General features: G+C 28.7%; 3 protein-coding genes across 3 annotated transcripts; 2 read left to right on the top strand and 1 right to left on the bottom strand.

The window, feature by feature from the left end:
- Nucleotides 1-5,701: 5,701 nt before the first annotated feature.
- On the top strand, nt 5,702-8,456 carry LOC124924152 (mannose-1-phosphate guanylyltransferase 1). The gene is made up of 5 exons (XM_047464228.1): nt 5,702-5,877; nt 6,831-6,942; nt 7,083-7,145; nt 7,236-7,475; nt 7,578-8,456. Exons 2-5 carry the CDS (start codon nt 6,832-6,834, stop codon nt 8,247-8,249), a joined length of 1,086 nt encoding a protein of 361 aa, XP_047320184.1. The 5' UTR covers nt 5,702-5,877; nt 6,831; the 3' UTR covers nt 8,250-8,456.
- Nucleotides 8,457-8,693: 237 nt separating this feature from the next.
- LOC124924151 (uncharacterized protein At2g39795, mitochondrial-like) lies at nt 8,694-9,969 on the top strand. Its single transcript, XM_047464227.1, has 3 exons — nt 8,694-9,025; nt 9,232-9,569; nt 9,646-9,969. Exons 1-3 carry the CDS (start codon nt 8,765-8,767, stop codon nt 9,797-9,799), a joined length of 753 nt encoding a protein of 250 aa, XP_047320183.1. The 5' UTR covers nt 8,694-8,764; the 3' UTR covers nt 9,800-9,969.
- A 1,767-nt stretch (nt 9,970-11,736) lies between these two features.
- LOC124927725 lies at nt 11,737-12,968 on the bottom strand. Its single transcript, XM_047468184.1, has one exon. It carries the CDS (start codon nt 12,886-12,888, stop codon nt 11,908-11,910), a length of 981 nt encoding a protein of 326 aa, XP_047324140.1. The 5' UTR covers nt 12,889-12,968; the 3' UTR covers nt 11,737-11,907.
- Between the last annotated feature and the right edge of the window lie 726 nt (nt 12,969-13,694).

The following is a 13,694-nucleotide window of genomic DNA, read 5'->3' as shown; positions in this document are numbered from 1 at the left end:
ATAAAATTAAAATAAATTAAAATATAAAACTAAAAATAAAATAACAATTTTATATAAAAAAATTATTAAAAAAGTTAAATATTAAATATTTTAATAAAAGTTATTATTAAAAAAATTATACCATGTTATAATATATTATTAAATAAAATATTATATTTACTTTAAATGTATTTATCTACTATTAATATATAATATTTAAAAAACTTTGTCTTATATTAATTATATTTAATAAATAATTATTTATTTATTTATAATTAGTAAAAAATTGAAATATTCAACATTTTGTTGTTATAAGTATTTTTATTTTTATTTAAAAAAAATATAAATAATATTTTTTTTGTTATAAGTATTTTTATTTTAAAAAATATAATTAATATGAAAAAATATTAAATGTTTATATTTTATTAAATTACGTTACTTAAATATTTTATATATTTTAAATGTTATAAAAATAATAATATTTTATATTTTTAATTTAATAAAAAAAATTAAAAATAATCATAATTTTAATAACAAAATTATATTTATAACTTTTCTCTTATAAATCAAAACGTTATCAATGAGAATGATTAAAACTCTTAACTAAACACTACATTTCTATCAATCATACTCATTCTCATTCCACACATTTATCAATCCCAATTCTATTCTCATTCCTCTATTTGAACCAAGCAAATAATAATAGAAAATCTTAATTGAAGTGAGGGTTATGAGATATAATATATTCAAAACCTTCAAATAAAAACCTTAGTAAAAATGTTACCACAGTCTTCCTCTTCTATCAATTCAATTCAACAAGTTAGATAGTGTATGTTATTAGCTAATTTAAAGGAACAGTTTGTGCTTATATTTTTAAATTTGTATTTCAAGACAATTAAACTAATATAATCATTTTTTTATAGATAAATTTCATCAACAATTTATGAAAGTTGTGCCTACAAACTATTAAAAGTAGTATTATATATATAATGCACACGTTTAAATTATTGTGTTTAAATTATTGTTGCTAAAATATATATATCATTTAGTAAATCAAGATGGGTCATTCATTACCTATGTATCATCCCAATCCCCCAATATTTAAAAAATAATAATTTTGTGGATTTTGACCCAACTATTAGAAAATGTACTTAGATTGTTAACTAAATAGTCTATCTCAAAAACAACATTTTATCATTAATATGTAAAGTTGGTTTCATTTGATATAAATCATATTTTTTAGATTACATTCATTTTTAACAAGCATAACATATATATTGGTAGATATTTTTCTAAAAGAATGTTGGCTGATTATGATAAATTATTATCTTGGCAGCTCTTTTAATAAGAAACTTCTTTTCTCTTTGCTATCTTGTTCTATTTGGAGGAAGTGTAATTAGAACTCAATATACATACCTCTATTATATCTAGCTTCTCTTTTAATTAAATTATTCAAAATGGACAAAACCTTCCTTCCTAATATCTCTTGGTTAGGGTTTCTAAAAACAGTATAATTATATTCTAATATCCCATCAAGCCAAATGTAAATTCATTTTATCAAATGCTTGCATTACAATTAAGATATACTAAAAATGCATAATATTAAGTAAGATTGTGTAAGAATGAAAACATTATAATAGAGCTATCTCGAGAAAATGTTGGTTACTTAGAACTTAGAAGATATTATTAGATATTGTTTTTTATTTATATAAGTAAAGAAGAAGTGCATTTACATATTTAGAAACAATTTGTTTTAATCTATTTCTCATATAAAATAGATTCATATCAATTTTCTTTTAAACTATTGTACGGATGATCAATTTATGGATAATGACGGGTATGTCCCATGTTCTTTTGATCTGAACCTTCCCTGATATGTAGGCATGGGGGTATTTACTTGTCATTTTCCTCAAAAAAATGAATTGATTTATTTTCTGAATCTTAAATATAATTGTAACCTTAAAATAAATTCTCAAATGATTTGATTGTCAATGTTAATTATTAATCAATCGTACCTAATTCAAGTTTATTAGTATAGAGATCATGCGTTCCTTCCTTTATTTAGGGTGGTTGTGGTAGCAAGAACTTTCTTAAGACAATGACCTCATGAGTCCATTACAATAAATCATTTTTATGTGGGACATTTCATTATTATTCTTGTTATTTCAGTTTTTAATTTATTATGTTGTATTAATTATAATCAAGATAAATACTAAAGGAGGGGAAATTAGCCTATTTAGAAATATTATTACTTGTTTTGTTTCTCATGTTTGCACTAATTAATGAACACGCAAACAAATATTAATAATTAAACATTCCTAAAGTACTATTATTCAACAATAATTAGTTTTTTGTACTTATATTATCCCCTTTTAGAAAAATCCTATAGTAGACAAAATCATCTTGTTGGCTGACCAATGATTAATATTGATTTTGTATTTTGTTCGGTTTAATTTTTTTTTCAATAGTATTTTAAATTCTTAGTGAGCTGATGGTATACCAATTCTCTTCAATTGTGTTATCTTGAGATGGTGTTAATTTCATTATTGAATTTGAAATTGTTTCTTATTTGAATGCATAAAATTATTTTTATTTACTTTTTCATAATTTTTATATGCTTCACATATATGGTGTTTAGTCTTCTTTTCATGTAAATTTTGTAAGCATTGTTTAATTTTACAACTCAAATACAATTTATAGTTACCCTTTTTGATTATTATTTTTCACTTTACTCTATTTTTTAGTTGGAAAGAAGCAATTGCATTCACTATTAGATTTTCAACTTTTATAAATTATTATTATTATTATTATTATTATTTTTATGTATGTTACCATATTTTGAAGATCTTCACAAATATATAAATTAACAAAATTCGTTTTATTCACAAAATAAAATAAAATTCACTGTTTAACTTTTTTTTATACTAAACAAAGTACTTATCATGTGTAATTTTTTTTTTATTTCTAATAATGAAAATTACTTTTTTTTTTCTTCAAAGAATAAAATAAATTATACGATATTGCTAACAACACGTTAACTACTGTAGCTTTTAATGGTTTTGATAATCTAACACTAGTGTATACTCTTTATGTTATTGAATGTTTGGCTTAGGAGGTGTTCATAGTTGACTTTCTTAATATATGTAGTTAAACAAATAATTAATTAAATAATATGATGCGGCACATTGAGAGTCAACCCACACATAATCAAATAAAAATTTGAAGTTTTATTTTGAACTATGCTACAACATTATATATTTGTAAAAGTAATAAATTTAATTAAATATCTTATTTTTAAGTTTAATGATTAGGATTGTGAATTTTAGAGGAAATTACGTGACATCCATAGCTCATATAAACGACATTCTCCACGGCATACAAAAAAAACATCCTCAACGAGAACGAGAAGAGAAAAGTTAATTGTTATTTTGATGGAGAAATTTTACATTTAAGGTAACAACTATTTTTTTTGGAAAACAACTTAGTATTATTTTATTAAAAAAAAAATCGAAAAAAAAATTACAAAAGTTTAAGATTAAGATCAAATTCATACCATTTCTAAATTTGACAATAAAACAATAATTAAACTACAAACAACAATAATCACATATAAATAATATATATAACGAGGAGGGTACAAAATCCAATAATTATGGTCCCAATACTTTGTGTGGTTAGTGTGGATATTGGTGGTTGCATTATTATTATTATTATTATTATTATTATTATTATTATTATTATTATTTATTAAGAACACATAATATGTGGTTCCCATGATCCCATCAACCTCTAATTACTGTGTGTATTTAAAGTTCTTTGACTTTTCTTTATAAAATAAATATTCTTTTAATTTATTTTTGAGTAAATATTAATTAATTTATTAGGTTAATTTATTTAAATAATTTAACCTAATCAAATATATTTTACTTTTTATTTTATTTATCATATCACTCACTTTATTAATCAAAATATTAAAATATTTTTTATTTAAAAAAAGTATTTTATTATTATAAAAAAATTTGACCACAAAAGTTAAACACATAGCCTACAAATACACTTAACCATTTAACTAACGCATAATATGTTATCTGACAGACTCGAAATTAGGACCTCTAAAGAAATATGAGGATATCAACCTTGTATTTTATAATTATATTTTAATAGCCTTAAACTTTTTACTACAAAAAAATCTTCACATTCTCAAAATTATCACTAATTATTATTTTTTAAATAATCCAAATTATTTGAATAACTTGAATCCAAACAAGCCCTACACACACAAATTCTATAAATATCCAAGATAAAACGAGCCCAAAATATAGGGGCCTCTTTGCAATTAGTCACTCAAATAACCAATTAGCGCAAAGTCCCAAAACAAATATTAATTATTTCAAAACGAATATTTGTAGGAGCTACTTTTGTCTTCTTCTTTAATTTTTTAATTTTTTTAATATCAATTTAGTTCTTTTAATAGTGCTTTAGAGACTATTTTTAAAGTTTTTTCTATTCAATCTACTGTCCAATTATTTAATTAAACTATTAAATTTAATATTTTATCTAAATAATTCAAATAAATCACCTCTTATCCCAGTCTTTTTTTTTAATTTAAATATTTTTTAACACAATTCAAACTCAAATAATAATAATAATAATATTTTATCAAATAAAATATGAATTTATAATGCATATTATTTTTCAAATAATTTAATAAATATTATTATAGAATTTTTACATCAAATGAAAAGTTGGATAGTAAATGACAAAGATAAATAAATACTTTTAAATAAAATAAATATTTTGCTTGATCTTAATTATATCCAACTATATTTAAATCAAATATCCAACTGATGACTTTAAATTTGTAAGTTGAAATAACTACTAATCTATCAAGTAAAATTAATTATTATTTTACTAAATATAATTTATGTAATATATTAATTATTACCAAATAATATCATTAAAAATATATATTAAGATATTTCTTAAAGTACTATCTTATTATAATAAGTCCTAAAAAATATTAAAGTAAAAAATTGACATAATTTTGTTTACATTTGATATTAAAAATTTAAAACATTGATTAAAATATATAATAAAAAAATAAGCAAAAAAGATTTTTTTTATTCAATATTTTGTTGGAACATATAAAATAAGAAGCTAGCATAATCTCAATGTTATGTTTTGACTTTCACTTAATCTTGGTATGTTTTTAAACGAGGATCAAATATGTAATCTATTAAAATTCCTTAAATTTAATTTTTATCACTTTAAAAAAATAGAAATACCAAAAAAAAGTTAAAGTTGTATCCTCGCGCTCTTTATTGCTCTTCATTTATTAAGAATCTTTTTTTTCATTTAAAGTGAAATATTTTTGTTACCAAAACTTTTAACAATAATCTTAATTAATTAAAATCACTTTTAATTCTTATGAATCTTAAAAAAAGTTGAGAAGAATATAAAGTTAAAATAGAAATAAATTAGTTTATAGAAGTTAAATATGAATTTAATGTAGTCCAAAATTAAATTGGTAAAAACATTACAAAATAGTAATTTAGTAATTTACCATGTCATGTAGGGCTCTGTGGGCCAACCATTTTGCCAGCCTGGACTGGGAAAATAAAAAGGAATATCCATCATTTTTTACATTTTTTTTTTAAAGGAGAAAGCTGCGTTAGTTACCATTGACACATCTCTCCACCTTCTTTAGACTGTAGAGAGAGCGTGAAAGAGAGAGAATGAATGATCTTATATATAATGACGATTTTCTATATGCTTAGCTAAGGCTGGTCAAACGAAGCCTTCTGATAAACGGTTGGTATCTCTCATAGCGGAAGGACTTTGAGAGAGAAAAAAGCGAGGGAAGTTTCTCAGCAAGCACATTCCGAAGTTCGAATTCAGGTGAATTCTTCATTTAGATGTTATTCTTATCAGATCTGCATTTCCTTCTTTTTCATCGTTGATTCCGTCTCTTCCGAACGTCCATTTCGCCGTCGATATTTGTAATACTTGAGCTCTCACGTATTTCCGACTGAATTATTTGAATAATTTCTTCAGCTTCATATGAATTCATTGCTGCTATATTACTTCAGATCTAGAAAGCAAATTCTGAATGATGAATGATCCTTGTTCTTTTATATCTCTTGATTATTAATTTGCTTACACTATTCATGTTTTTGGTCGACATGCAAGATTGGAGCAGAATCTCTATTAAGATTCGCATCCGTCTGGAAAAATTCTGGAAAACTTTAGGAATAGTTGCTAAAGGTGCATCATCAGTCTTTGTGTGTGCAGATTAGTGCTGGCATATGTGAAATCTTTCTCGAATTAGAATCAGATGTAAACGTAACCTAAAAAAAACTGAATCAGATAAAAAATGAGCTCATATGCATTCATTGCTGCTATATTTGCTATATCACTTCAGATCTAGAAACTAGTCTGAATGATGAATGATCCTTGTTCTTTTATATCTCTTGATTATTAATTTGCTTACACTCTTCATGTTATTGGCCGACATGAAAGATTGGAGCAGAATCTCTATTAAGATTCGCATCCGTCTGGAAAAACTCTGAAAAACTTTAGGAATAGTTGCTAAAGCTGCATCATCAGTCTTTGTGTGTGCGGATTAGTGCTGGCATATGTGGAATCTTTGTCGAATTAGAATCAGATGTAAATGTAACCTAAAAAAAACTGATTCCAATTTGGTAGGTACTATATATAATATATTGATTGTTTGTGGTCCAATAAATGAAATAAGATCTGTTGTTCCTCATAGAGAATTGTTTACATGTTGAAATCTGACTATCTATTTTCAATATTTTGCTAAATTTGCTTTCTCTTATAATTAACCACAGGATGAAGGCTCTTATTCTTGTTGGTGGATTTGGAACTCGGTTGAGGCCATTGACCCTCAGCGTCCCAAAGCCACTTGTTGATTTTGCTAACAAGCCTATGATTCTTCATCAGGTACTCACTCCATAACATAAGGCTTCTTTTCCTGTTTTACACGTATCTGCAATGTGATGTATGTACAAGTAAACATGTGTATGTGTGCTTCTATATTTGCGAGCAGTCAGTCATCTCAATTTTTATCTTCATCGTGACAGATTGAGGCGCTCAAGGCTATTGGCGTGACTGAAGTCGTATTAGCAATCAATTACCAGCCAGAGGTAAACAAGAATAATCAGAGATAAGCTTTATTTTCTGGGAACCAAAAGTTAAATGAATGCTCAAGGATGCACATATATTTGTTTCTGTAGATTATGCTGAACTTCTTGAAGGAGTTTGAGGCAAAGCTTGGAATCACGATTACATGCTCACAGGAGACTGAACCACTTGGAACTGCCGGTCCTCTTGCTCTGGCTAGGGACAAACTGTTGGATGAATCTGGTGATCCATTTTTCGTTCTTAACAGTGATGTCATAAGCGAATACCCTCTAAAAGAGATGATAGAATTCCACAAGTCACATGGAGGGGAGGCTTCTATTATGGTGACCAAGGTAAAACTATCATGAGAATTAGGGGTTAAACAAAGCCATATGCATGTTTTCTGATCTATTACTTTTTGAGTAAAGAATAATGATTGGTAATTAATGCTGCAGGTGGACGAGCCATCCAAATATGGTGTGGTTGTGATGGAAGAAGGAACAGGGAAGGTTGAGAGATTCGTGGAGAAACCAAAATTATTCGTGGGAAACAAGATCAATGCTGGGATATACTTGTTGAACCCGTCTGTTCTTGACCGAATTCAACTGAGGCCAACTTCAATTGAAAAAGAAGTATTCCCTCAAATTGCTGCAGAAGAAAAGCTGTTTGGCATGGTTTTACCCGGGTTCTGGATGGACATTGGTCAGCCGAGGGATTACATAACTGGGTTAAGACTCTATCTAGACTCCCTAAGAAAGAACTCATCATCTAAGCTAGCCAGTGGCGCCCACATAGTGGGCAACGTTATAGTGGACGAGACGGCTAGAATTGGGGAAGGATGTTTGATTGGTCCGGACGTAGCAATTGGACCGGGGTGCATTGTGGAATCGGGAGTGAGACTCTCTCGATGCACTGTGATGAGGGGAGTACGGGTGAAGAAACACGCGTGCATATCCGGGAGTATTGTTGGGTGGCACTCGACCGTTGGGCAGTGGGCTAGAATTGAGAATATGACTATCCTGGGAGAAGATGTTCATGTGTGTGATGAAATTTATAGTAATGGTGGTGTGGTTCTTCCTCATAAGGAGATCAAATCTAGCATCTTGAAACCGGAGATTGTAATGTGAAGAAACAACCCAACTAGAGTCTCTATCAAATCTCTGCAGTAGTATCTTTCCCTTTTAAAGAAATGTTTCTGTATTGTGTAAAAGCATGGTTTGTATACTGGCTTTCATTATTTGAGTCTTTGAGATGGAGATCTAGTATTTATTGGTTAATGGGTTGCATATTTGTATCTTAATTATATTCTTAATAAAATTTGTCCAATTCTCAATTTTAATTCACTCACTTTCTGTCTTCTATTGTCAACTAAACAGATTCATGTTACAAGGAATAAAAAAAGACAAGTGGTTTGAGTTTCGCATACTCCAGACCCATCCCGACCTCAATTTAAAATTTTCGAATTCAACCATCGGTACCTATTTTGGGAATACTGTACCATTGAACTTTGTTTTTCTTAAAAGAAACAATATATTGTAATTCATTTTTTCATATAAATAGGGTCAAAGTGAATTGTGTTGTTTCTTTAAACCCTCTTAAAACCCTAAATTCCTTTTCTCGTTTTTCACCCCCGATTCACAGAATGGCACTTGCTTCCTTTCTACGGAGGTCGGTAGCATCTGCCGTTCCATTGGCGAGGCGAGCAATCGGAAACCATCTGCGACAGGATTGCTCTACTCTGACAACCTCTTCCGCTAATTCCAGCTCTCTTCCCCGACAACTTTGCCGGAGTTTGTTCCCAGCTTGCCATTTCATGTCTACCAAGTCGAACTTTGACGACTCTATACGAAAGATGGTTGAATCGGAGATCAAGTGCGCCGAAGAGTCTGTCGATGTTGATCAGGTAGGTATTCCCTATCAAAAACAGTCACTAGAAAAATTTACATATTTGTTAATCTATGTTGTTAGCAGAGATGCAAGATTGGCTTGATATGCAATCCGTGATTGTATAGAAACAGCTCTTGAATGGGAAATGAGTGTTTTCTTTCAGTCTGCCAGACCAACCATGATGAGTTTTATCCATAGTTCTTCTATTTTTTGGTTGTATAGATTGAAGCCACTCCAGAAGATTTTCCATTCAAACTTGAAGATAATCCTGGCCAACAGACGGTTAGCTTGACCAGAGAATATCAAGGTGAAACCATCAAAGTAGAGGTCCACATGAGCAGTCTTATCACCGGGGAAGAAGAAGAAGATGAAAATGTAGATGATGCCCACAAAAACAACCAACCAAACATCCCACTTATTGTGAGCATCTCCAAGACGGATGGTCCTTACTTGGAGTTTGGTTGTGACGCTTCTCCTGATGAGATATCTATCCACAGCCTATCTGTGAAGGATCCAGATCAATCCGAGGATCAGATTGCCTATGAAGGACCGGACTTCTTGTGAGTTTCATTTGGCCCGACCTTGTGTTTAGCTTAATATCCATGTTATTTATTTGTTTTTGTTTATATGTGTTAGGGACTTGGACGAGAATCTGCAAAATGCCTTCCTTAAGTATCTTGAGATAAGAGGAATCAAACCTAGCACAACAAATTTCTTGCAGGAGTACATGATCAACAAAGACAGCAGAGAGTACTTGATGTGGCTGAAGAATCTCAAGAAATTCCTATAATTTTTTGGGGTAAGTTTTTTGTATTGTGGTTTATGATAGTTATAATGTGTTTTGTTTCTCTTGTGCTTTCTATATTTATCAACATCAGTCACACAGCATCTTAGCTTTAACAAAATATGAGAAAATTGCAACTGTTTTATATTGAACATTGGCTGCTTTCAATGTCTATAGAATATGAGTTTAGAAATTCTCTTGTGCAAAACATTTAAGGCCTTGTTTGATCTACAGATATTTGAATAATCAAATGGTTATTTTATTCCGTATGTAGGGGTGTTCAATATTTGGTCTGAACCGAATATCCGACCGAATTCGAATTTATCGAATTCAAATTTCGTTTTCGCTTTTTTTTTATCGAATTTCAAACCAATTCTCAAATAAATTTTCGAGTTGGGGGTTTCAATTCGAAAACTAAACCAAAAACCGAATTATTTTTTATTATATATTATTTATATTTTATTATATATTAGATATAATAATTCATTTTTTCGTATCATTTATATTCTTTAAACCTATTTCAACTCCCTCATCAGCTCACCTTATCTATATTCTCTAAACTTTATTCCTCAGACGCCCACCTCATATATTTATGTTCTTGAAACTTAATCAAATAATCTCTCTAGTAATCAAATAATATATTTAGTCTCCATCATCTTTATTTTCTTAACCTAATCCTCCTCATCTCCTCCTTCATCTTTATTCTTTTAACATAATTCTTCAGTCGCCACTTCCTTCTTTCATCTCTATTCTCATATAAAAATGTCTTCATAAATCATTAACCGTGCACCTGAAAAATGATACTATTAATCTAATCTTGTTATATTTGCCTTTTTAAATTTCGATCTATCTAATCTAGCTAACTTTAGAGTTTCTTCTCTGTAGTCTTGATTTGTTTTGAATTAGAATAATTTGAATTTAAGATTTGACAATAAAAAAAAAAATTAAATTCGTTTCGAATTATTCAAAATTTGAAACAAAAATTAAATTGGGTTCGATTTTTGAATTGGCTAAAACAAATTCGAAAATGTACAAGTCTAATAAAATATAAAATAAAAGTATGTATATTTTAAACAGATATGATAGTTTGATTTATTTGAAACCAATCTCCCACCTCACAAGGTAGGTTTTATATCGGCTTATTTTATGATTGTTTTATTTTTATATATTTGTATTAATGGTTAATAATATATAATATATATATATATTCTAAATACTAATCACTGTTTTTTACTAATTTTTTTTATAAATCATCAATAATTAATAACTCAATCCTCAATTCCACATTATTTTATTAATAATATAATTTAAACTAATAATAAAAATATTATATATATATATATATTTAATTCAAATACTTTATTATTTTATATGGTGAATCAAATATATTTAATTAATTAAACTAAAATAATAATTAACCTAATAAGTTATAGTTCAAAGATAAAAACCAGTCACATCTTTTATTTTCACTTATAACATTCTAGTTGAAATAGACTATCATTCTAATATGAAAAATAAATTAGGTTCTATCAAATAAAAGAATGACAAAACAATGAATAAAAATTCTAATAAAGAAAAAAAATTAATGAGGGGAGAAGACGTTAATTACATAAATTTAAGAGTAATGAAGTAAAGAAAAAATGACATTTTAATACCGATATGTGTTATAATTTTTATTGATATTTTGTAGGAATTATTAGGCAAACTCAGTCTTAAATGTTGGTGTTGAACTGATCAGTCTTAGATAAAAATATCAATTAAATTAAAATTAAAAATTCAATTTCAATTCTTTTAGAATTTAAAATGAACTTCATGTTTTGAAAAAATGTATAATTATAATTCATAATGTATAAACATAAAAGAATAAAATAAAATAAAATTCTATAAGTTGAGACTGGTATGGTATCCATATACAATTGAGTTGAGTTGAATTGGGATTGTAATTCAAAATGAAATGATTTAGTTAAAATGATGAAACAAACAAGAAAATGAAAATATTCCAAATCAGATTGAAACAGCTCGCAGCAGACACACATAGCATAATTAAGATATGAACAACAGTTGAATAATAAAGAAATAGAAAGTTATATAAAATTGATGAAGGACCTAATTACCTATAATGGAACCCCAAATATTGAAGCTGTCACAGCTTTTCTCACAAGCTTACCTATTAACTGAGTATTATTATTGGTCTGCCTATTAGACCCGGTTGCTGCTCCTGCTGCTGGTGCTGCTACAAAACCGTTGTTGTTGTTGTTGTTATATGGTTGTTGTTGCTGTTGTTGTTGAAATCCTTGATTCACAAACCTAGTAGAATTAACACCATTAGGTAGTTGTGATGCGCCCCAATTGATCACTGTTGGATTTGCTGCTGGTGCTGTCACAAAACCGTTGTTGTTGTTATATGTTTGTTGTTGTTGTTGTTGTTGTTGAAATCCTTGATTCACAAACGTAGGAGAATTAACACCATTAGGTTGTTGTGATGCGGCCCAATTCACTGTTGGATTTGCTGCTGGTGCTGTTACAAAACCGTTGTTGTTGTTATATGGTTGTTGTTGTTGAAATCCTTGATTCACAAACCGAGAAGAATTAACACTAATATTATTATTATTAGGTTGTTGTGATGCGGCCCAATTGACTTTTGGACGGGTCGCAAGAGCAGGGGCGCCAGTGGGGCGGAGAACTTGGCCTTGAGTCTGAGTGTGAGTGCAGATGGGATGAATGTCGACGTTACAGGGGCGACACGTATAGAAGAGTCCGTTAACGGACTGACGACAGCAATTGCAGAAATGGCCGTTGCCGGGCTGGTTGACTAGGATGAGCTGGTGGTTAGGGTGGAGGTTTGAGGAGAGAGTAAAGGGAGAGGTGGCGCACTGCTCGTGGAGGTCGAAGTCGCAGCCGGCCGAACAGCGGTAGCGGAAACCAGCCCCACCTAAGGTGCTGCAGCCGTCGCAATTGTATTCTGCTTGGATGTAGACTCTTTGAAGAGGATGTTTTGAGTGGGTGAAGTGTTGGATTGTTATTATTGTTTGATCATTATCAGATGATGATGATAATGTTCTTCCGTGTGATGAAGCTTTCTGCAATGGAGCCATCTTTTTCTACTCTCTCTCTCTCTCTCTTAATTTCTCTCACTCTTATAAAACCATCATCATTTTGTAGTAGCAGACAGCAAGTGGGCAAGTGGGTGGGGGTAAGAGATGTGGACGACCTTATTTAGAAGAAGAAGACTTCCTACTATTTCTATATGCACGTTTGATTGGGGAGGATAGCGATTGCTTAATAAATTTAACACAAATATTATAATAAAACATTAAACCCAATTTTCTCTCAACTTCTAACCAAGAAGCTGAATATAAGTTGAATCATATATCAATTTTAATTTTAATTTTTTTTATTATCATTTTGTGACTAAAAAAATTTGAATTTAGGTGAGTTTGGTTATCATTTAAGATTAAAATTAAAATTAAATTTAAAATTATAGTTTCAATAGAATAGCACATTCAAACATACCCTAATTTATTTTATATCAACTGTTATCAAATTTTTTATATTTTAATTTTATTTATTATCACAAAGTTTTTTAACCACTTTTAAAAAAATCTAATAATAATAATAAAGAAGGTTATCGTTAATTTTTATAATTTAATAAATGTTGACATTTTAAAATAATATATATATATATATATATTTGTTTGTCGGTACGAGCCTGTGAGGAGCCAGAGTGAAGATTAAAGTTTGTAAATAAAAAGAAGTAAAATTTAGACTTGTAGTTATCCAACGTAGAAATGCTCCAATGTAATATGTTGACTTTCTAAGTCTCAATGTCTTATATTGTCATTTTTCCAATTGTAACGACTTATTTGTCAGGATAGTTATTCAAAAAAATTGTGTTTTTTTT

Source organism: Impatiens glandulifera, chromosome 2 (genome assembly GCF_907164915.1).
Source record: "Impatiens glandulifera chromosome 2, dImpGla2.1, whole genome shotgun sequence".
NCBI classification, from domain to species: Eukaryota; Viridiplantae; Streptophyta; class Magnoliopsida; order Ericales; family Balsaminaceae; genus Impatiens; species Impatiens glandulifera.
Note: the sequence above shows the minus strand (reverse complement) of the source record. Positions and strands in the feature narration are given on the sequence as shown.

Bases quoted from the DNA above. Each gene is read 5' to 3' on its own strand.
- LOC124924152 (XM_047464228.1), top strand. From the start codon at position 6,832: ATGAAGGCTCTTATTCTTGTTGGTGGATTTGGAACTCGGTTGAGGCCA. The intron at 6,943-7,082 runs GTACTCACTCCA...TCATCGTGACAG, and splicing joins AGCCTATGATTCTTCATCAG to ATTGAGGCGCTCAAGGCTAT. The intron at 7,146-7,235 runs GTAAACAAGAAT...TTGTTTCTGTAG, and splicing joins CAATCAATTACCAGCCAGAG to ATTATGCTGAACTTCTTGAA.
- LOC124924151 (XM_047464227.1), top strand. From the start codon at position 8,765: ATGGCACTTGCTTCCTTTCTACGGAGGTCGGTAGCATCTGCCGTTCCA. The intron at 9,026-9,231 runs GTAGGTATTCCC...TTGGTTGTATAG, and splicing joins AGTCTGTCGATGTTGATCAG to ATTGAAGCCACTCCAGAAGA. The intron at 9,570-9,645 runs GTGAGTTTCATT...TATATGTGTTAG, and splicing joins TATGAAGGACCGGACTTCTT to GGACTTGGACGAGAATCTGC.
- LOC124927725 (XM_047468184.1), bottom strand. From the start codon at position 12,888: ATGGCTCCATTGCAGAAAGCTTCATCACACGGAAGAACATTATCATCA.